This window comes from Megascapheus bottae, chromosome 28, assembly GCF_031878675.1.
Source record: "Megascapheus bottae isolate mThoBot1 chromosome 28, mThoBot2.hap1, whole genome shotgun sequence".
Classification (NCBI taxonomy): Eukaryota; Metazoa; Chordata; class Mammalia; order Rodentia; family Geomyidae; genus Megascapheus; species Megascapheus bottae.
In genome coordinates this window covers 6,491,402-6,513,771 of record NC_143536.1, presented here as the reverse complement: position 1 = coordinate 6,513,771, position 22,370 = coordinate 6,491,402, and the positions used below count along the sequence as shown (strand labels likewise).

Genomic DNA, 22,370 nt, shown 5'->3' with positions numbered 1-22,370 from the left:
GCCACCACTGGGCCTTCTTCATAGTCAGCCAGCTTGTTTAACTATGTTCTTGCAACAGAGAATGGACTTAACTGCCAAGTGCTGGTGGTGGCTCCTATCTGTAAACTTAGCTAACTCGGGAACTGAGATCCAGAGGACCGTAGTTCCAAGCCAGCCAGGGCAGAAAAAAGCCAAGAGACTTGCTTCCACTATATGCCCGCCCCAGGATGCCATCCATCTGGCAGCCAGAACATGCTCACTAGATGCTGTCTGAAAGAAGTCATATAAGGCCTGTCACAGGCAAACAGGAATTGTTTCACCTTGGTATTTCCCAAACTTGTTTGACCACAGAATGACTTCTCTCTCTGTCTCTGTCTCTCCCTTCCTCCCCCCTTCTCTCCCTCCCTTCCTCTCTGTTTCTTTTGTTAGTATTGAGGCTTTGAACTCTTGGCCTGGGCACTGTCCCTGAGCTCTCTCCACTCAAGGCTAGCACTCTACCACTTAGAGCCATAATGCCACTTCTGATTTGTTAGTGATTCATTGGAGATAAGAGTCTCACAGTCTTTCCTGCCTAGGCTGGCTTTTGAACCATGATCTTCAGCTCTCAGCCTCCCGAGTAGCTGGGATTATGGGTATAAGCCATCAGCACCCAGTAGTGCTGAGAGGGAAGACCCTCTTTCCACGCAGCAAGGGGAGATACTGGTCTGAAGAGGCCCAGGGTTGGTTTGTCTGGGTTTCACAAACCTGACCCCAGGGCGTGTGATCACACACCTGCCAAATGTGAACATGGTGAAAGTGACCATGTCCTTCTTCCCCGCATTGAGCCCTACTCCTGCTAACCCCAAAAGCCTAGAAAACGTGTGGTCTTCCTCCCTGGGCACTGGGGGTTACTGGCTGATCATAGCAAAGTTATCAACAACAGACACCAGGGCTTGGAGTTTCCAGGGGACTTGGGCAGGGGGGCCTCTGTCCTAGGGCAGGAGGAGGTGGGGACGGAGCTGGAAAGGAGTCCTGCCTGGCAGGGGTCCACAGTGGTCCGCAGGGATATTCCACCCGCCATTTCCCCATGGAATCTTGGAAAGCCCTCCCCACCCGCCGTGAGCACACTGGTACTCCAGGTTCACCGGCCTCTGAGGAAATCCAGTGTGGCTAGGGAAAGTTCAACCCACCAATGGCTTTTTATAGCTGCCCCTGAGTCTCTCCCATACACACCCAGCAGGGACTTGAGCCTAAATAAGGACTATTCCTTGGAGGTAGGGGGTAGGCAGAGGCTGTACTTCCAACTTAACCACGTCAGGCCTACAGACAAAGCTATCCAGAATAGGTCCACCTGGAGAGGAGGCAGCTAAAATGTGTGGTATAAAAGGACAGCTTTGGGGTGACGGATGGGTTGGTGCTCAAATCTCTGCCTTGCCACCATCTGCCCGTGTAACTTTGGGTAACTGGCATTCTTTCTCTGCACCTGTTTGTCATTTATAAAATGGGGGTAAACACAGTCTCAGCCTGGTGCCAATGGTTCATGTCTGTAATCCTAGCTATATAGGAGACTGAGATCTAAGGGTGGCAGTTAGAACCCAGCCTGGGTAGGAAAGTCTGCAGAGACTTTTATTTCCAATTAACTGCCAAAAAAGCTGAAAATGGTGTTTGTGGCTTAAAGTGGTAGAGCACTAGTTTTGAGAGCAAAAGCTCAGAAAGTGTTCAGGCCCTGAGATCAAGATGCAGGATGGGGGTTAAAAAACAAGCAAAAAAAAAAAAGTATAGTGCTACATTTGGTGATGGCTTCTTGTGGAAGTATAATATTGCAAAAGGTATCCCATCGCTTATAAAGCCCCTAATGCTATCAACTCCCAGCCCTTCAACTCATGTAACCCTAATTACCTACCAACACCAATTACGTGTGACTTTGGGATGCAGTTCCCCACACAGGGGCAGGTGGGAAAGGGCTGGGCTTTAGACCAATGGTCACAGGCACCATTGATGATTCTGCAGATGACTTGAGAGCTGCCCAACACCAGGACTAAGAGGGCGAGGGAGAAGACACTTGGATACTCTGGATACATGCACTGTGGAGGGTGCTCTGGGGTGGGAGGTGTGCAGGACCTGAGAGCAAGAACCACAGAGTGCGTTTTCGCTTGGGTTTAAAAAACGTAGAGATAAATCCTAACTCCTAAGTGGTTTGCTGGGGCTCCTTTTAGATTCTATGTTTGTCTATTTGGCATTCATCCATCAGGGGTCTAAATGTGTGGCCCAACTTGTCTAACCACGCCCCCCACAATCCAGGGATGATGATGGTGATGGTGATGGTGATGGTGATGATGATGATTAGTCAGTCCTGGGGCTTGAACTCAAGACCTGGGCACTATTTCTGAGCTCCTTTTACTCGAGGCCAGCACTGTACCACTTGAGCCATAGCGCTACTTCGGACATTTTCCAAGTAGCTTATTAGAGATAAGAGCCTCATGGACTTTTCCTGCTCAGGCTGTGATCCTCAGATCTCTGCCTCCTGCGAAGCTAGGATTACAGGAGTTACAGGGTTACACCAGTTCCTGATACAATGAGTCAGGGTGATCGCCCAGTCCACGGCCCTTGAGGACTATTTTAGACATGCGCTAGTTAACTACCCCATGCTGAACATTTCATTCCTGGCCCACACTGTGTTAACCTGCCCCTGAAGATCCACTAGTAAAGGCTCTTTCCTGGGGTGGTGGTATTGGGAGGTGCCATGGGCCGTTGAGAAGCTGAAGGTCCTCAGGTCTTTGGGGACATGCCCTCGAAGGGCACTGAGGAGAAGCCCATCTTTCCTCTTTCTTTCCGTCATGTTTTGAGATGTCATTACTTGTTTCCCAACAGGCACCTGCCATCGTCATCCACGTCGCAAGAGGATAAGGCTGCCACGCCTGGGCTATGCCTTCCGTACTCTCAGCCTTCCTTTCCACCTGTGAGCTATATGAACCTTCTCTCTGTATAACACCAGCTGCCTCTGGCATTCTGTTGTAGAACACAAAGCGGACTGGTACACTATATAGAAGTTGGATCTTGATGATTCTAATCATTTAAACGGAGAGGTGGGCATTTGTGGAATTTAGTCTGGGGCTCTTGGCGGACCGCAGGGAGAGGCCTACCTTTCAGGAGGAATGCTGTCCGTGTTGCTACTGTGCCGCCTCTGCATTTTCCTCAACACCTGAAAGCCAACAGATGCCTGAGTCCCATCTCCCAACACTCCCACTGCCTGCCCTGTTACCACAGCAACCCCAAACAAGTACTGTACCTATCTCACATCCCTAGCGCTCACTGACATTTTCCCAGCCACGTGTATATCTCTTCTGCTACTCAGCCCTCAATCCCGTCCTTCAGAAAGAGTTGTCACTCCCTCTGGTAGATGACGGACCATGCTGGGACCCAAAGGTGGAGGTGGGCCTCATGAAGAAGGGCCAGGCAATGAGCCGGGGAGCAGGGAGGTGCTGGGTGTGCGGCAGTGAGCAACAGACTGGCAATTAGGAGACAGAGTCTACGCAGATGCTATTGCTTACTTGCTGTGTGTCCTTAGACAAGTCAGCAAGTCTTCCCTCTCGTATTTCAAGAAAGGGAGATCAAGGGTGAAGCCCAGAGCTTGCTTCCTCCGTCTCTCCCCTTCAATCTCATGGGAATGAGGGCGTGAATTCTCGCGGAGATCAGTTACCTGGTTCACTGTGAGGAGCCACATGGGTTTCAGCACTCCATGTTGCTGGTATGTGAAGCAGACATAACGTTCAGGGCTCCAAATGGAGACTGAACCCTGGATCCCAGACAGCAAGCCTCCTTCCCTCCTCTTCCTCTCTTCAGGGAACTTACTGGAGACTCAGAGCTTTGTGTGGCACTGACTACCTGGGTAAACAGAGATTGCAAGTTCAGGAATCTCATGAATACATCTGGAGAATTACTGTAAGTACAGACAGATCGTTCCATCCACTCCATGTCTCTGGGAAGCCTTTTACTGCTCCCACTCAGATGCTCTTATGAAGGGTTATGATTTTAATGGACCTCATCTTATTGTTAAACTAAGAATTCAAACTGGGGAATATGGAAAATGTGCTTTAGACCTTCCAGTGGCTTCCCATTGAAACCAGAGTAAAGTCCAAACTCTATCTACAGCCCACAGCTTCTGCTTGATGGCACATCACCTACTCAAACCTCATTTTTTCCATTCTCTTTTTATGAGTCCCCTCCAGCCACACTGGCCTCTCTGTTTATTTAATAGTCATTATGTCCCTGCCTCAGGACCTTTGCACTTGTTCTTTCTCCCTGCAATGCTTTATTTTTCCCCCTCTGAGTATGACACCGCTAGCTCCCTCAGGTCAAATGTTACCTTCTCCTAAAGGCCCTTTTTTTCTCTCAACCTCTTGATCCCTCTCACTTTGCCCTATTTTATCTGGTTTTATTCCTTCACAACACTTATTTGCAAATATGTTTACTTATTTGTGTTTGATCCTCCCACTGAATATATAAAAAAAAAAAACAGATAAAGACAAGGCTCTTGGGGGTCTAGTAGTAGAGTGCATGACTAGCATACACAGAGCCCTGGGTTCAATTTCTTGGTACAACATACATAGAAAAAGCTGGAAGTGGTGCTGTGGCTTAAGCGGTAGAGCATAAAAAAGTGTCCAAAGACAGTGCGCAGGCCCTGAGTTCAAGCCCCAGAACTGGCAAAAACAAACAAAAAAATGAACCCTAAACAAACAAGGATCTTGTCTGTTTGGTTTTTCCCTCTGTCTGGGCATCCAGAACCCTGGTTTTGCACAGACAGCACTCAAATATTCAATAAGTAAAACAACCATGCATCTTCCAGTTTCCTTTCCCTAGATTCCTTGTTCTTGTCTCCCTGAGAAGAAATAAAGGCCGTATACTTCTCATGAATGAGTGGGGCCACCTGGGATATGTTCTGTACAGGACCACGGATGTTATCTGTTAGTTCAAGACACCACTGCTGACTACTGAGTAGCTTTGTAATCCTGACCAGTCTTAGGGCCACTGAATAGACAACTTACCAGCTGAGAGTCTTTCCTGTTCCAGAAAATTAGTTAAGAAATGAGTCTGTCTTCATCTATAGGCAAGTGGGTGGTATGTGGGTGTATGTCACACCGGCTTCATATATATATATATATATTCATTCATACAGTGGGCTTGCTGCTCTCTCTCTATATATAGAGGGAGCTCACTGAATATTTTCCAAAGAACTTGCGATCTAGCGTAATGATCTCCCTCTCTCCACTGTCTCCATCACTGACAATTCCTTAGAGGAAATAAACGCAGTATCCTAACATCGTCTCCATCCACAAACCGGACACTGCCGCACCCCGAATCGAATGCCCGCAGCTCCGCTGGAAGCAGGCCTTGTGTCGTTCTTCGAACCTAGAATTCTGTTTTTCAGGGTTGGTTTTTTTTTTGCATGCAGACTGTATCTGACTCATCGAGTGGGCCGTCTTTCAGCTCTCTCCTCCCTCCGGAGGACGCAGGGGAGACCCGCGGCCCGGGGTCCCCGGCCCCGGGCGCCTGGGCGACGGCAGTGCCCGAGGGCAGGGAGCCTCTCCCGCACACAGGTGCGCTTAAGATGCGACGCCGCGGGCGCTTCCCGTCCGTGCAACCAACACCACGTGCAAAACGCCTGGGAGCGGCCACGACGGGACCCTGGCAGGGACCGCACCGAGGGAGGACACCGCGTTCTCGCTTTACCTGCGGGGACAATTCAGCAATCACAGCCGCGACATTCACCTCCGGCTTAGCCAATCGCCGGCCGGGCCGCGGCAGCACGTGACTTCCGAGTGCTTCCGGCCTCCTGACGGATCGATGTCAGGTTTGTCCTGCCCAGTGGCAAGAACCCAACCCCCGCGACGTCATCGACATGTACGCGTATCCCCGCCCCTTTTCTCAAGGGTCCACCAATAGGAAGCCGCCTTTTTTTAAATCAAGGACCAATAGAGAAGAGGCCTGCTAGGAGGGAGTGATGACGCAACGGGGCGGAGGCGGGGCTGGGACTCGATGTGGATCACGTGGTGCGGCGCGCGCCGGCTGCCGGGAGCTGGCGGGTCTGCGCGTCGCCCCGCCGGGCCGCGGCGTGCAGGGCTGAGGCGCGGCGCGCGGGAGGCGTGGGGGGGGGCCATGCCGCGGGGTCGGTGCCGGGATGGTGAACCTGGCGGCCATGGTGTGGCGCCGGCTGCTGCGCAAGCGGTGGGTGCTCGCGCTGGTCTTCGGCCTCTCGCTCGTCTACTTCCTCGGCAGCACCTTCAAGCAGGTCGGTGAATGGCCGCCGCGGGTCGCGGGGCCCGGGGGAGGCCCGCGCCCAGCTGGGGCTCGAACCCGTAACCTCGCGCCTTCGGGGTGCGATGATCTTGGTTGTGGGCGCCACCGAGTCTCGGAGCCCCCGCGGTGTACATCGAGGACTCGACTCGCCACCCTCCCCACCCTGGATCCCCTGCATCCCCAGCTCCGCGCTCTAACGGACCGTTGGTACCGAGGCTTGTGGAGAAGCCTTGACGTCCGCGCTCGAGGTGTTAGGAGACGGGCCGCAAGCCCTCCTCCCCCACTTTCCAGGGTGGCCCAGAGAAAGCCTGAGTGTATCTCAGTGTTGTAAAAAAAAAAAAAAAACAAGTTTTCACCCTCCAGGTCAACTTCGTAAGTAAAAGAAGTGAGTTGGGCATTCTCGCCTGTAACCCTAGCTACTCAGGAGGCCGAGATCGGAGGATCTCGGTTCGAATCCAGCCCCGGGCAGAAAAATCCCAATGGGAGACTCCTGTGTCCAGTTGGACACCAGAAAACCAGAAGCCGAGCTGTTGCTCAAAGTGGTAGAGTGCTGCTAGCCTTGAGTGAATAGAAGGAACAGTACTCAGACCCTGAGTTCAAACCCTACAGCCAACCAAAAACTTTAAAAAGAGAGAGAAATGAGAAGAATGCAAATGAGAACTCCACATACCCCTAGTTGAAGCAGACTGGGGGGGACTCTGGAAAGGGGACTGGGATTATGTCCACTGGTCACCTTGGCTAGACCAGTTTTGGTGAGTGAGAGGGGGAGGTTATGTGGGCAATCATGTGACACTTGCCCTCAGCTCAGTCCTGGGCACCCCTTCTGAATCTGGTGGACCAGAGAGTGCTGTGGGCTGGACCTCGGTCCTCTGGCTTCCTCTCTGGCTTCTCCAGGTGATCTCTAGCAGGCTCAGTAACCAGCACAAGCTGTTGGTTTCCCAGTTTATAATTGGGCTTAACCTGGCTAGGATGTCTCCAGTTCTCCTGCTTGCCTACTTGAGTTTCCTCAAAACTTTTTGAGGGTGAACTCATACAATTTATTTTCTTTCCTAATGTGCAGCAATCTCTCCCACCTCAACAGCTCAAGAGATTTCTTCTTGCCAGACCCCACCTAGTTCATTGCCACTCCCCATTCCTTCCCTCACCAGTCCCTGGCAGCCAGCCTGCTGCTATCTCTTGATGTGTTTGGGTTTTATTCTTGTTTAAAACAGAACTCCTCCTCCCCTCCCCTTATTTGGAGTGTTAAGGATGAGACCCTAGACCTTTGTGCATGCTGAGCAAGTGCTCCAGAACTGAGCTACATCCCCAGCTCTCAATGTTTTTGAGGCAAGGTTTCATTGTGTATCTCAAGCTGACCTGGCACTTACCATGTGTCCTGGTGTTGGGCTCTCCTGTCTTTGCCTCGTTGGTGCTGGGATCACAGGTGAGCTCCACCATACAGAACAGAACTCTTGATTCTTCCATGGCTTGCTCTTCCCTAGTCTTCCCAGTATCACCCATCAGCAGCAGGGGGTGATGGTCTTTAAGTTGGTCAGGAGCATGGAACTGCCCCAGGTGTAATTCTTTCAGTCTTGGTTATACAGTACTCAGATAAAACTCCAGCTTGCACTCTGATATATATATATATATATATATATATATATATATATATATATATATATATATATATCAGACTAACTGACCATAACTGGCGAGTAGGCCATACTTGGTGACTTGATGCACATTTCTTGCCCATAAACTTGCTTTATAGTAGGAACCGCTAACTGAATTGAACATGGTTGTTGTACATTTTCTTGTTTATCTGTCTCGCGTCACTCTATTTTTTATTTTCTTGAGAACAGAAACCTATGTGTCTGTCTCATCCACACACCCTCCAGCCCCTGAGTACTGCCAGGCCCTTCACAGGAACCAAATGAGTATCTTCTTTTCATGAGCTTACTTTCTTCTCATGCTGCCATGCCCCAGATAATTTTCCATTCCTGGCTCTGACAGTACTGACTCTGCCCTGTCCTACAATCACATTTTTTTTTTCTGGCCAGTCTTGGACCTTGAACTCAGGGCCTGAGCACTGTCCTTGGGCTTTTTCCTCAAGGCTAACATTCTACCACTTGAGCCACAGTACCACTTCTGGCATTTTTCTATGTATGTGGTACTGAGGAATCGAATCTGGGACTTCGTGCATGCTAGGCAAGCACTCTACAATCGCTTTTTAAGAACTTCAGCATACCATCCTCATTTTTTGACTTTTTTTCAACTTGTGGTCCATAACTGTAATGTTTTAGGTGATAGTGGTAGAATGATTGGTAGGCCCCTAAAACTGTTGCTAAACTTCTTAGTTTGTAAGTTTCTCTGGATTTAATTCCTCTCCAGAAAACACTGACCTGTGACCGTATTGTGTGAATCATTACTCAAATAGGCCATTTTCCCCATTAAATGACCTCCATTGTGACAGCATTGAAGATGAAGCCTTGAGGCTTCATCTCAGTGGAAGAATCTGGGTGTTATGTTACACACCTGTCATCCCAGTTAGGGCAGGAAGCAGAAAATAGGTGGATTGTGGTCTAGACATGCATCTGGGCAAGAAGCAAGCCCTTACTCAAAAACATTCAGAGCAAGGCTGGAGTTTGGCCTATTGTTAGAGTGCTTGCTTAGCATGCACCAAGACCCAGGTTTGATTCCTTGGGGTACCACATACATTAAAAAAAAAAAAAAAGCTGGAAGTGGTGCTGTGACTCAAGTGGTAGCGGTCTAGCCTTGAGAAAAGTCCAAGGACAGTGCTCAGGCCCTGCAACTGGCAAAAAACAAACAAAAACAGAGCAAAAAAGGCCAGAGGTATGGTTCAAATGGTAGAATACCTAATAAGCATGAAGCCCTGAGTTCATACTCCAGTACCACTACCAAAATTAAAGAAAGAAAAAGAACATTGTGATATTGACTTGAGCAAGAAGAACATTTGGCAGTTGAGTTTCAAGCTGATCTGGCAGCTTTTCCAGGGAGTACCACATTTACCTGAGAGAATAAGCCAGAAAGCAGTAGTTGTTCAGATTTGGCCATGTGGAACGTAATTGCCTGAAAACTGCTGAAGTGAACTTGTTGCTTTACAGAAAACATCTGACTTACTTGTTGGCAAAGATAAAATTCAAGCTTTCAAGTGAGAATTAGAATTTTGGAAAAAGTATTTGCTCTTCCAAGTATATTGACTTCTCAACACCAAAAGGCTTTTCCTTTTAGATCACTGGTGGTATTAACAAATGTGACTTTTTTTTTTTGATAATATGTAATGAAAATGTGTGTCAGCATTTAGCTGATCTGCATAAGATCAGTTCACAGTGCAAAACGATTCATTCACAGTGCAAAACGATTTGTGGATTTTACTGTAACAGTGCAGGAAAAATTCAATGACATGGTTTCAGGTCCATATTCTGAACTGTTGGTAAGCTTTATTGAGACAATTCATATTTGTATAATTGTATTAACTAATTTGACGTTTACTACTCCTTAATTCTAAGAAATTCACAGTTGGCTGGCCACCTCCAGTCAAATATTAGAACATTTTAATGGACTTTCTAACCCCCCCCACACTAGCTCTAAGCAATTATAACTAGATAGTTACTGTTGTTTTATACAGTCCAGGTATTAGATGTAGTCAGAGTCATGTATACGTGGTCTTATATGACTGCTGTCTTCATTTGTTTCATGCTTTCAGGATTCAGCCAGGCATTGCACGGATCAGAACTTTTTTTCCCCCCTTCCTTAGTCATGGGCCTTAGAACTCAGGAGCTGGTTACCCTCCATGAGCTCTTTTTGTTCAAGGCTAGTCGTACTCTACCACTTTGAGCTACAGCACCACTTCTGGTCTTCTGGTAGTTAATTGGAGATAGGACTCTTCTGAACTTACCTGCCTGGGCTGGCTTCGAACTGCCATCAGATCTCAGCCTCCTGAATAGCTAGGATTACAGGAGTGAGCCACTGGCTCCTGGCAGACCAGAATTTTTAAGTTCCAGCTGTGAACATCTTCCAGGTTCTGTGGGCCTGTCATTATAGACAGCTGGTGGGTTCCAGGTTGCCTGTGCCCATGCTTTTCTTCTTTTTGGGTCCATACCTAGGGGTGGACTTGGTGAGTCAGTAGTTAAACCCCTTTAGCTTTCTGAGGAACTTCAGCACTGTTTTCTCCAGGCGTTGCGCTATTTGTGGTGAACTTGTAAGAACCCAAATGTGTGGCTTTTGGTGTCCCAGTGTGGTGAATATCATCCACTACTGTGGTTGTTAATAGTCCCTCCCTCCCCAGCTCCATTGCTGTAGGAGGGGGCTTCCTCCTATGACTCAACCCAAACAATAGAGGACAGACTGAATGCAAGGCTGCCCCAGGAGCTTGGCCAGACATTGTAAAGATCCCCAGCAACAGCAAAGCAAGGTCCCTTTTCTCACTAAATTGTTTTTTGGAAGCTATAACTGTTTTTCCCACACACACAAAAAAAAGTGTTGATGGGGCTGGGAGTTTGGCCTAGTGCTAGAATGCTTGTCTAGCATGTATGAAGACCCAGGTTCAACTCCTCAGTACCACATACATAGAAGCCAGAAGTGGTGCTGTAGCTCAAGAGGTAGAGCCTTAGCCTTGAGAAAGCCCAAAGACAGTGCTCAGGCCCTGCAATGTACTGACAGCGGGGTGCTGGTGACTCACACCTATAATTCTATTCTAGAGATCTGAGGATCATAATTCAAGGCCTTGAGACTCTTTTCTCCAATTAGCCACCAGAAAACAGGAGGTGTGAGGTGTGATTGTAGCTCAAAGTGGTAGATCACTAGACTTGAATGGAAGAGCTCAAGGACAGTTCCTAGGCTTTGAGTTCAAGCCCCATCACCAACAAAAACAACAACAATAAGTGCTAACATCAGAAGTTAATGTTTTTCAGCGAATTAAAGCTTGATTTAAAGAAGTAAACACCCTAAGAGTTTTTTTTGATTTTTTTTTTTCCATAAGAACATCTACAGCTCTAACGCACCTGAGCACACATTGGTGACTAGTGTGCAAGCGTGACCAGGACTGAACCTTGGTCTGTGCTGAGGGCTCATGTCTGTCCTTGCCTTTGCAAAAGACTGTGAGACTTGTCTTGGTCATCCACCACCCTTCTACCCCCAGCTTCATGCCTTCCCAGCCTGGGTTGCCTGTGTGGGAGTAGGCTTTTGGAGCATGCCCATAGGGCCAGGAAGATATTGTTGCTGGTGGAGAAGAGGCCACAAGAACGTGGAAGCTGCCTGTGGATCCTTAGTTCTGTTTCTGTTAGAGGATTAAATACCCAGGGTTCATGCCGCAGCTTTTGCCTAGAAAATAGTTGCTTAGCCTTTGTGGCCGGATTCCTTTTGCTTTGGTTTTCCTGTTAATGAATGCATTGGGGGATAATTGGGATTGTTCCAGGTGGAGCAGGAGAGGTGAGGCTGGTGGGAATGCATTTGGGGAAAGAGCTGGGGATGAATAACGCTAAGTGTCCAGGGTGCCAAGTTCATAGCAGGTGTGGAAGGGCACCTGTCGACCAGACAGGCTGCTAGATGTTTGAGCATTAGAGTCAGAGCCTGGAATCAAGCTTGCCACGTCCCCTCTTGTGTGCCTGGGCAGAAGACATGATTTATGATACAAACAACCCAGGATGACATCATGGAGTGAGACCCCAGGGTTGAAGCGGGGAGTCTTGGCCAGCCTCTCCTCTGCCTCAGCCAGTGTCCTCCAGCACTCCCGTGGTGCAGCTCAGGGCCATTTGCATATCTCCCAAGAGCTTGAAAGTAATTACGTATGTAAATTGGTGCCCACTTAGCATTGCCTCAGGTGAAGTGTAGTAAATCCTGAGAGGGTTGCTAATCTGACTTGTTGCTTTGCTTTTGCTCTGGTTTCTTGGGGAAGTGTGTGAAGGAGGTGGGCAGTGGTCACCCTGCTACCCATGGGGCCTAGATTCTTCCTGCCAGCTTTCCTGCCGGGTCTTCACAGTTGAGCCATAGCACTCTTTCCCTACCACTCAGAGTGCTAGAATTTTCTACCGTTGTGCTAGAAATCTCCTCCATTGTTGGGGTATGGGGAGGAGTGAGGGTGAGGTGCTTATAGTACTTTGAGTGGCAGCAGTGCCTGGTGCTTTGCTGCTCACACAGGGACACAGGAACATGTATTGCCTTTGACACCAGAGGTGACAGCCCAGTTTCTAATGCGCCTTTCATAAATGTGAGGCCTTGGACAAGCAGACGTTCCAGTGTCTCCTCATAGATCTGCTCCTTTGTCCCCCAGTGCCCCTCCCATGTGGCTGCCCTCAGCATCTGCCGGCCGTGGTTGGTGTGCGTGCATCCTAGCTACAGCTGCTGGGAACTCCTGGCCTGGCCAAGAGACCTGACCTCCTTGTCTCTATTCTTAGAACTTTGCAAAAATACCATGCCTTTGAGTGTGAACACTTCACCAGTGCGGTAAAAAAAAGGAAAGTTTAGACCTCCCCTCTGGTGGAAGAGATCGTCAGGGTTCCCTAGACTCTTCTGGCCAGGGGGTACATCCGAGGCACTCGGGCACTGTGCCCTTGGAGAGGAACACTTTTAACCTCTTCCTAAGAGCCAGCGTACTGTCCTCTGCTGATCTCTGTACCTAATGGTCTGTGGGTATTAGTTTATCCACAGTAGCAGTCACCACTGAGCTGAGTTCACAGGCAGCTTGATTATGGAGTTAGCTGGCCGGATCCCAGTGGAGCTGCAGGGAGGCATTTTCAGGTAGTTAGGCAGTTGGGCACCTAAGTGATTTGCCCCATTCCCTAGACAGTGTATTCAGTGCCTCCTCTGGCACTAACTGAGGACCAGCCGCACACGTTGTTTATGAATCACTGTCCTGTGCCAGCTAGTGCCGCCCTGTCTTTAAGAGGGTAGACTAGAAATTAAAGCCATCTTACAAGACCATTTTGTATTTAGCAAAGAAGGGGTTGTTAAGGAAAGACTGTGGTAAGCTTGTGATCACCGTTACTTATGTACTGGTAGAATTACAAATGGCAAGTAAAACTGCTAGGAACTTATCTGGCACTATCTGACATTTAACTCTTACAAATTATCCAAGACACTTTTTTTTTTTTTTTTGTCAGTTGTGGGTCTTGAACTCAGGGCCTGGGCACTGTCCCTGAGTCTTTTTTTGTACTCAAGGCTAGCACTCTACCACTTGAGCCATAGAGCCACTTCTGGTTTTTGAATGGTTAATTGGAGATAAGAGTCTCACTGGGACTTTTTCCACCCTGGGCTGGCTTCGAACCTCTATCTTGAGATCTCAGTCTCCTGAATTAGTTTGGATTACAAGCATGAGCCATCAGCATGTGGCTACAAGATAATTTTTAGAAAGCCCACATGTAGTTGCAGTCCCATCCATGATAAGGAAACCTGGGACCTAATGTTGATAAGTGGGTATGCTTATTAAGTTATGGCCCACTGATGCCATGGGCAGCCCTGAAAACGTCAGGATCCCGGTCAGGTGGTGCTGAGGAATGTCTTAGCCCATCAGTGTCAAGAAGCCCTTAATGTAAAACACCTTGATTTGTGGTGTAAACAGATAAGAAGCTAATATGCAAAACAAAAATACTTATCTCACGGATGGGTTTGTAGGTAATTTCTGTCTGTAATCACGTTTCTTCTTTTAAATAAAATTTTTTTGGGTCTGACAACAGGACTCAAACTTTCTGTGTGACACTTTATACTCGTTGGTGCCTACCACCTGAGCTAAGCTTCTAACCCCTCTATTTTGGGACAATTATAATTTGGCAGAAATGTTACAAGGATGGCATATTGCCTGTAGAGTCTACAGTGTAGACCCATCACTTAGTTTCTCCTTTTGATAATAGCAAGCATAGTTTTTTGTTGTTGTTGTTGTATTTTATGTTAAATTAAGGATATTCAGAAAATGATTATGTATCTATCTGTCAACACTTGTGTTTGCCAGGCAGATGTACTGTAGAACCATGCCTCTAGCCCTGTTTTTGGGCTGGTTATAATTGAGATAGGGTCTTGCTTCCCACCTGGGCACACACTTGGGCTGTAATCTCCTATCTTAAACTTCCTGTCATGGCCAGGGTAGCAGGTGTGAATCACCGGCTCAGCTGTGGTTAGAGATGGGCTCTCAAGAACAGTTTTTTGCCTTTGGACTGTGATTCAGTCTCAAGATTATCGATGTGAGCTGCTGGCACGTGGCCTTGAAGATGATCTCAGTATTCATTTGTCACTCCCAGGGTGTAGCACAACCTGTCGTTTTCTTCCTTTCTCAGCCGTGTATATACTTGACTGTAACTGTCGCCGTGTAGCTAGCATGTGCCTATTAGTCAGCACCTGACTCCTGCTTAGCACACTACAGACATCCAGTGGTGTCAGCCTGGTGTCCTTGATTGGTCAAGGACTTGCAGCATCCTGGCCTGCAGGCCTCGTCTTACAGAGGTTTGGCAAGTGGATGTGGCCTCTGGAGGCAGCTTGTTTTCAGCACCACATGTAGCTGCGTTTGCATATGGTCAGGCCCTGCTTCTCTGGAGGAGTGGTGTTGGGTAGATCAGGGCTGGTACAGCGGTCTGTGCCTGTGCCTATCTAGTCATTGCTCTGTCGTTGGCCTTCCTAGCCCCCCCCATTTCTGTGTGTGTGTGTGTGTGTGTGTGTGTGTGTGTGTGTGTGTGTGTGTGTATGTGTATGTGTATGTGTGTGTGTGCGCGCGCACATGTGTGTAGAAACATCGCCTTGGATTTCTTTTGCTTTAAAAAAATAAGGTGACAGACTAAAAAAAATAAAGTGACGGACAGCAGGCCTTTCTCAGGGATGAATGCCCTACGACTCTGTTGGAACGGGGGATGCTTAACCCACACTGAAAGCCTTTGGGATGGTGTTGTGTAATTGGGTTGTTTTCCTGGAATAATTGGAAGCAGAGGTGGCTGTCCCATGTGGGGCTTGTTTTCTGGCTCCTTTCTAGAAAGGTAGTTTGAGAGCTTGCTGGTTGCCTGGCCTGGCTTCCAGGCTGGGGGTGTGGGGGGTAAGGTCTTGCCCAGGGCAGTGCTCCCCGGGTGTAGCGGGACACTTGTGTGGAAGGATATGTGAGCTGACAGTCCTGTCTCCCAGGAGACCCTGGTGGCTTGTGCCCTGCTGCAGTTCCCCGTATATTGGCCACCAGAGTGCCTGGAAGTGCAGATGAAGGACTGTGGCCCCCTTGTGTCTGTTTTCCACCCTGCTGACAGCCTCAAAGCAGTTTCCTCTTCCATTTTGCAAGTTCTCAAGTTTAGTGGCCTGTTTGTTTTGGAGTGCTAGGTTTAAGCACTGAGGCCAGTTTGGAACTGTGATCCTCCTGTTTTCCCCTTCTCAAGAGCTAGGGTTACCAACGTGAGCCTCTGTGCCTGGCTGCATTTGAATAGCAAGGTAATATATTTAAAAGGTCAAAACTTTTCCTTCCAAATTAAAACCAGTCTTTTATACATATTTAAAAATAATGTGTACATCATTTCAGAGCCAGGTCTGTGGTACCCAGTGGAGCACCAGCCTAACCTCCCACTTTACCCCAACACCGCTTGCGTCAGGAGAGTGCAAGCTTCTCGGTGTGAATGTTGTCTTACTGTGCTTTGTGGAGAATTGGTGAGATAGTAAGGAAAGCTGTGCTAACCTCATTAACCTCATTGTCTCCTAGGAGGAGCGGGCTGTGAGAGATCGAAGCCTTCTCCAGGTTCAAGACCACGAGCAGCCCATTCCGTGGAAGGTACAGTTTAACCTGGGCAACAGCAGCCGACCAAGCAATCAGTGCCGGAACTCCATTCAAGGCAAGCACCTCATCACGGATGAGCTGGGTATGTCGCCCTTCTTCCCATGGTCTGCTGATGCAGCACTGTGGGCTGTCTGTGGAGACTGGGCTTGATCAGGGTTCATCCACGGCGTGGTCCCTTCCCACCCATTCCCAGCACTTCTCAGATCTGCCTCTGAGGCCTGCCTCTCCATTCCAGGTTCCCTCCCACCACGGCGGGTCAGAGTGAACACTGACAGGCCCCTCCCTGCAATTCACGGGCTGATTTAGCCCCGCCCTCGTCTTCTGTGATCCTGACGATCTCATCCCATCTCTTGTGCTCTAACCCTGTGGCATGGCCAACCTGGGCTGCTGGGTTCCAGCCCAGGTGCTTTCTGCTTTCAGGCTACGTCTGTGAGAGGAAGGACATACTGGCGAACGGCTGTTGTGACACCAGTGTCCCCAGCACGAAGCAGTACTGCTGTGATGGCTGCCTGGCCAGCGGCTGCTGCGGGGCCTACGAGTACTGTGTCTCATGCTGCCTGCAGCCCAGCAAGGTATGAGCCCCTTGTGTGGCTGCCCTCTACTGTGCATGGGGCCGTCCTTGTCATGGAAGTCAGAAAGGAGCTTCATAGACAGCAGATGGCTGCTTCAGGCCCTGACAGAGTGACTGCTGCATGCTAATCTAATCATGTCCCCTCTTAGGGAGCAGGGATAGCCCCATGTGCCCTGTGCTACCTTGGCCTGGAATTCTTCCTAACTTTTGTTTCCATAGCAACTTCTCCTGGAGCGCTTCCTCAACCGGGCTGCAGTGGCCTTCCAGAACCTCTTCATGGCAGTCGAAGACCACTTCGAACTGTGCTTGGCCAAGTGCAGGACCTCGTCCCAGGTGAGGACTGGGGAGCGGTGGGTGCCCTCACTAGCTGGGGGAGGCACAAGCTGCCATTGGAGGGAAGTAGCAAGTACTCAGCAGGCAGGACGTGGGTGCAGTGCAGAGGCAGGGGAGGGGGCTCCAGTGACACGGTGTGGTGGAAGGTGGGCGCTCCCACTATCAGCATGGGATTTGCTAAGTGTGGGCAAGAGAGGCATTTGCTTTAGGTCTGGGCCTAGCAGGTTGTGTCTCTCCTGTCTAATGGACCTACTTGCCCTTTAATTACCAGTGTAACATTACCTTTCCAAGTCTGGGTGGGCCTGGACTCTGTCAGAGGCTTTCCAGCAGCTCTGCTCATAGTTAGCAGTGCTTTGTATGGGACAGAGTTGTGGTTTACTTTAGGATCCAGAGGGTTTGCTGTATGTTGTAGGGCTGGCACCAAGAGCGCCTGCCTGAGGCTGATATATCTAGGGTTTTCCTGGCCTTGTCTGAGATATGCCATTCCTTGGGGCTCTGTGATCCCTTTCTTTTTCTCGGGGTTGCTCTGAGAGCACCCAGATTCCTTGAGGACGTGTTTCAGGGAGGTAGTGGACATCGGAAAGCATCGAAAAGTTCCTCATGGTTTCAGTTGTCTGAATGCACTTCAGGAGTGTGGGGAAGGCTGACCCAAGCACTCACTCATACCCCGCCTGCCCCTGACTTTTCAACTTCGTTAATACTTAAATACGTTAGTCACTTAGCATTAGTTCTAGGGCAATTAATGACCCCCTCACTAGCCAAACATCTCAAGTTGCTTTTCTGAAAGCAAGGCGCTGAAAAATGAGCCCATTGTAGAGGGCATTTTGCGTTGCCCATCCTTAGGTTGGTGTGGGCTTCCTGGAAGGGACATGAGGTGCCTCCCTGGATCTCCGCAGGGCTCCCCCAGGAACTGAATTTCTCTGAAGCACTGGGCTAAGTGTGACCATCCACGGGATCTTAGTCCAGTTCAGATAATTTAAGTAGTTGTCCCAAGCTGCCTAGGTGATCTCGGGTAGTCAGAAAGCAGCAGCCATTCCTAGGCTCATGCTCCTGGTTGGCATTCTCTGTGAAGCAACCCTCTTTGTTCCAGAAAGTTCCTGGGAAGGCATAGGCATATTGGGAGGTGGAGTGTACAGCCTCCTGCAGAGAATGTGGCGGGTACATGGTGGTCCTGTGTCTCTCACCACCCACCTGTCTTCCTTTGCCAACAGAGCGTGCAGCATGAGAACACGTACCGGGACCCCATAGCAAAGTACTGCTACGGGGAGAGCCCGCCTGAGCTCTTCCCCGCCTGATGGGCTGCAGGAGGCACATGGAGTCTGCTGCAGAACTCCTGCCTGGAATCAATTCCCAGTCCAGGCCTGTCTACTGCCTGAGGAGGACACAGTGGACGGCAGCGTGAGGGCCACTTCCTGTGGATCATGTGGCGTCACGTGGCTGTGCTCAGCGCCTGGCTAGATCAGCTGTTGGAGCACTTCTGTGAAGCAGTGGGAGCCCCAAGCGGTGCCTATCAGGGAAGGAGTGCCAGCTGCCCTGGGGTCCTGCTGCACTTGGCACCAGCGGGGACCTCTAACCATCGTTGGGGGTCGTCTCACTCGGGCTGTCACTGTGCGATTATTTATTGGACTTCTTTGGAGTTGTGGGGGAAATACAGTGTTTGTATAGGAAATGCCTTGCTGTTTTAGCTCAGTGGTGTGCAGGGGTCAGGTCACCACTTTTCCTTTTCCACCCTGTATGAAAAGCTTGCTCCAAGAGTGTGGGTCTTCTCTTGTGGTAGTTATTTTGGGGTGGTGTTTTAACATATTGAGTCAGTCTTGCACAGGATCTCATGACCATATCCCAGCATCTGCATTTATCCAGACTTCAGAGTGCTGTTCCATCTGGAGTCTGGCAGAACGGCCAGCAAGCCTCCCGCCTCTGAAGCTTAGAGTACTTTCCGTGTCTGTGTGGCTGGGCTAATGTACTTGGGGCGAGACACCACATCTCCAGTGTCACCTTCCTGGGCCCTGCTGGTACACGTGGCCTGCCCCCTGGTCCTGCCATGGTCTGTGTGAACCATCACCTGGCGTGGGGCATTCCGCATCTGTTTACATGTTCATTCTCTGTGCTGCCTGCCTTCTGGGGCAGTACCATGAAAGGCATGTATAGGCCTTATGTCTCCCCTGTGTGGAAGAGGTGTGTGGCCTCCAGGCTCCCCACTGAGGGAGAATGGGGGAACCCAGACAAGGGCTTCATCTGCAGCTCAGGTCACAGCCCAGGTCCACTCAGCCCTGGGAGCAACACCAGACGTGTGACAATGAAATCAGTCCCACAGCCCAAAGATCCCCCCACTTGGCCATGGAATATGGGTTTTTGGCCTTGATTTGCGCATGGACACCATTTGGGGAATTTACCACATTCTGGGTCGTACTAGCAAGCCACCTCTCACACCTGGCCCCAGCCTCCCTGGTCTGCCGACCCCGGATTCCCCACAGCCTTCCACTTCCTGGATAGAATCGAGAATTGAGGGCCTTTCATTTTGTGTGTGACCCGGGCTGGCAGTTTAGGGAAATGCCCTGGAACTACTGGACATCCCTTTGGGTGCATTAGATGCGGAATGTTGGGAGGGTGACTCCAATGGTACCTCCGTTTGTGAGTGTCCTGTGTTGTGCTGTGGTGGGAGCGGAAAGCATGCAGAGCAGGGAAGGGGCCTGCGACAGGTGTGAAAAAAACAGGCTACCCCCAAACCATACCTGGACCACTCCCCCCGCCACGTGACCTATTCCAGACAGCAGCTTGTGTTTCAGTTACACAGTGGCACCACCACTTAGTACTCCATGAAATACTCCAGGCCAGTGTGTGTGTGTGTGTGTGTGTGTGTGTGTGTGTGTGTGTGTGTGTGTGTGTGTGTGTGTGTGTGTGTGTGTGTGTGTGTGTGTGTGTGTGTGTGTGTGTGTGTGTGTGTGTGTGTGTGTGTGTGTGTGTGTGTGTGTGTGTGTGTGTGTGTGGTTTCAGGCTTTCCTGGGCCATCCAGGCCAGCATGTGTGTGTGTGTGGTTTCAGGCTTTCCTGGACCATTTTTGCCAACTCAACACGAGGGTGGGCAGAATACCATTCCTCGGACAGCCCTGTGTACAGTTGATTGTTTTAAAACTCTTTCCTAAGTTTTAGTGTTGACGTTTGTATTTATGTCTGTGTTATTGTTGATTGTGTTACTTTGGTAGTACTGGGGATTGAATCCAGGGCCACAAGAGCCATGTCTCAGCTCTTTTGAAATGATCTTTTAATCGTAATATTCCTTATATGTATCAAAACTTGATTTATTTTTTGCACCTGTGTGTAGAAGTCCACAAGTGGAGCAATAATACACAAGTGCTGTTCATTTCTGTTTGATCATTTTTTTGCACGTTTTGGTGGGCCAGTTACCAGTTTTCTATGGTGAGTCACCTCTTCATGACATCTCCGGTCTTTTTCTCCCTTTCTTGAACCAAGCCCTAAGTCCTTGGCTTTTCAGTCCTGAGATAGTTTGGAGTTTGTAGCTCACTTTTCTCAAACTCTTCCAAAAATGTCTGGAGACATTCTTGTCACAGCTGGAGCCGGAAAGTATTGCCGGCACTCCATGGGTGGAGGGCAGGTTCCCCGCCGTCCTCTGTGTCCAGGACACCCCACAATCCAGAATGTGTTGGCCTCAGTCCTAGGGAAGAAGCTGGAGTCTGGGTTCTTGTCTGTCCCCGAGGCTGAATGGAGAGCTCCAGTTCTGACTGCTGACTTCCTCGCTGCCTGGCCTGGCATTCTGCACTGAAGAGCCACTGATTAAATTACCCATAATCCTCACAGGCCTCGCTCCTTTCTCACAGGTCTGTGCAGCTCAGGGCCACCTGGAGGCTCAGCATCCTTGTCCCTGCTAGTGTTCTTCTTCGCTGCACTCCTGATCCCACCTGTCTTCAGAGGCCCAGACTTAGCACCCGCTTTCCTTCTTGACCATTGGGGCTCCCTCCCAGCAAAAGGAGTGGCATGTGTGGGGATGGAAGTCAGGAGGCTGTCACTAAGAAGTCTGTTCAGCACACTAGTCATTCTACTAAGAAAGGTGTCATAAGTAAAACGCTAGGAAGAAAAGGAAGTTCAAACAAGTTTCAGCAGATTCTGAGCTTTCTCCCTGATCTCGGCTCTTGGATGTGGCTTTCCAGGCAGGTTCTTCTGTGGTGTATGCATAGTTCATCAAAGTCACCACAGCTTTGTCATCAGTTGTTAGTCTGCAGCTTGGCTGGGCCATCTGTTTTTAGGATATGAAGGGGAGCAAGTAGCCAAGGGTGGCTTGGGACCCCACTTCTCAGCCAAACCCCCAGCAGTTCTTTACAACTTGGTTCAGCTCTGATGGTAGAGTTGGACTGCATATCCAAAGTAGAGCCGTTAATACTACAACGAAACAACAGCTTACCAGTTAAACAACCAGCAAAGCAGCTGTACGGGCAACACTAGCTTGGTCGTGCTTTTTCTCAGGGCTGTGCCTGTGGAACTCAAGGGACAAAACATCACTGCTAGAAATGCATCCTTGATAAGTGGACGCTTTCTGAGTTTCTGCAGAAATAACTTATTCAGCCATTGGGGTTTTAAAAGATTCATTAACTTTTAGTGCAATATTGAATATAAGCTTCTGATCAGTGTGCATACAGGTAATCCTGAAATTAAAAGTGGAGTTGCTAAGAGAAAATACTGTTGTCAGTAATATACGATTCTGGACTACTGACCACATCTTACTGCAAAGAGGAAGTATGCATACATATGTGTTTATGTACATGTGTGTTGTCCTGTGGGCAGTTAGCTTTATTAGGAGATGCCAAGATAGAAATGTTTTCTAAAACTTTCCTCAGTGGATCTTTGACATGGGTGTAAATAGACACACCAGGTGCAGTATGTATAGAAACCTGTACTGCCTGAATATGCCCCAGATGTTTTGGCCAAGTGTTGCATGTACTACTGCACTTGATGTGTGTGTTTGTGTGTGCACATGCATGTATATAGGTAATGGTAGGGCCATGATGTTTCTGTGTGTAGTATCCCAGTTTTATCAACTGAGGCCCAGGCATTAATGATCTTGAAATTAACCTCTTGAGCTTTACTTTTCTCATTTGACCAAGGAGGGTGACTTCTAAGAAATCCTGCTGATTAAAATTCCTTCCTCTTTCTCTTTCTTTCTCTCCTTCCTTCCTTCCTTCCTTCCTTCCTTCCTTCCTTCCTTCCTTCCTTCCTTCCTTTCTTTCTTTCTTTCTTTCTTTCTTTCTTTCTTTCTTTCTTTCTTTCTTTCTTTCTTTCTTTCTTTCTTTCTTTCTTTCTTTCTTTCTTTCTTTCTTTCTTTCTTTCTTTCTGCCAGTCCTGGGCTTGGGCTCAGGGCCTAAACTTTGTCCTTGGGTTTTCTCAAGGCTAGAGCTCTACCACTTGAGCCACAGCACCACTTCTGGCATTTTTTTCTATGTATGTGGTACCAAGGAATTGAACCCGG

At 49.1% G+C, this 22,370-nt stretch overlaps 2 protein-coding genes across 4 annotated transcripts in view; one reads left to right on the top strand and one right to left on the bottom strand.

Annotated features, from left to right (window-relative positions):
* Rnft2 (ring finger protein, transmembrane 2) overlaps positions 1-5,783 on the bottom strand; it is a 37,976-nt gene extending 32,193 nt beyond the window's left edge. For both annotated transcript variants that reach the window (XM_090320169.1, XM_090320170.1), the window contains exons 1-3: positions 5,689-5,783; positions 3,659-3,843; positions 3,102-3,160 (exon numbers count right to left, since the gene is read on the bottom strand). In XM_090320169.1, coding sequence (XP_090176295.1) covers positions 3,102-3,160; positions 3,659-3,682 — 83 coding nt within the window. In that variant the 5' untranslated portion in view covers positions 3,683-3,843; positions 5,689-5,783. The remainder of the gene's footprint in view (positions 1-3,101; positions 3,161-3,658; positions 3,844-5,688) is intronic.
* A 303-nt stretch (positions 5,784-6,086) lies between these two features.
* On the top strand, positions 6,087-19,578 carry Spring1 (SREBF pathway regulator in golgi 1). 2 transcript variants are annotated; one of them, XM_090320168.1, is made up of 5 exons: positions 6,087-6,247; positions 15,914-16,043; positions 16,409-16,560; positions 16,779-16,892; positions 18,104-19,578. In XM_090320168.1, exons 1-5 carry the CDS (start codon positions 6,137-6,139, stop codon positions 18,185-18,187), a joined length of 591 nt encoding a protein of 196 aa, XP_090176294.1. In that variant the 5' UTR covers positions 6,087-6,136; the 3' UTR covers positions 18,188-19,578. The 2 variants fall into 2 exon arrangements, with proteins under 2 accessions (XP_090176294.1, XP_090176293.1); XM_090320167.1 differs by having other exon boundaries at positions 6,089-6,247; positions 15,914-16,070.
* The last annotated feature ends 2,792 nt before the right edge of the window (positions 19,579-22,370 follow it).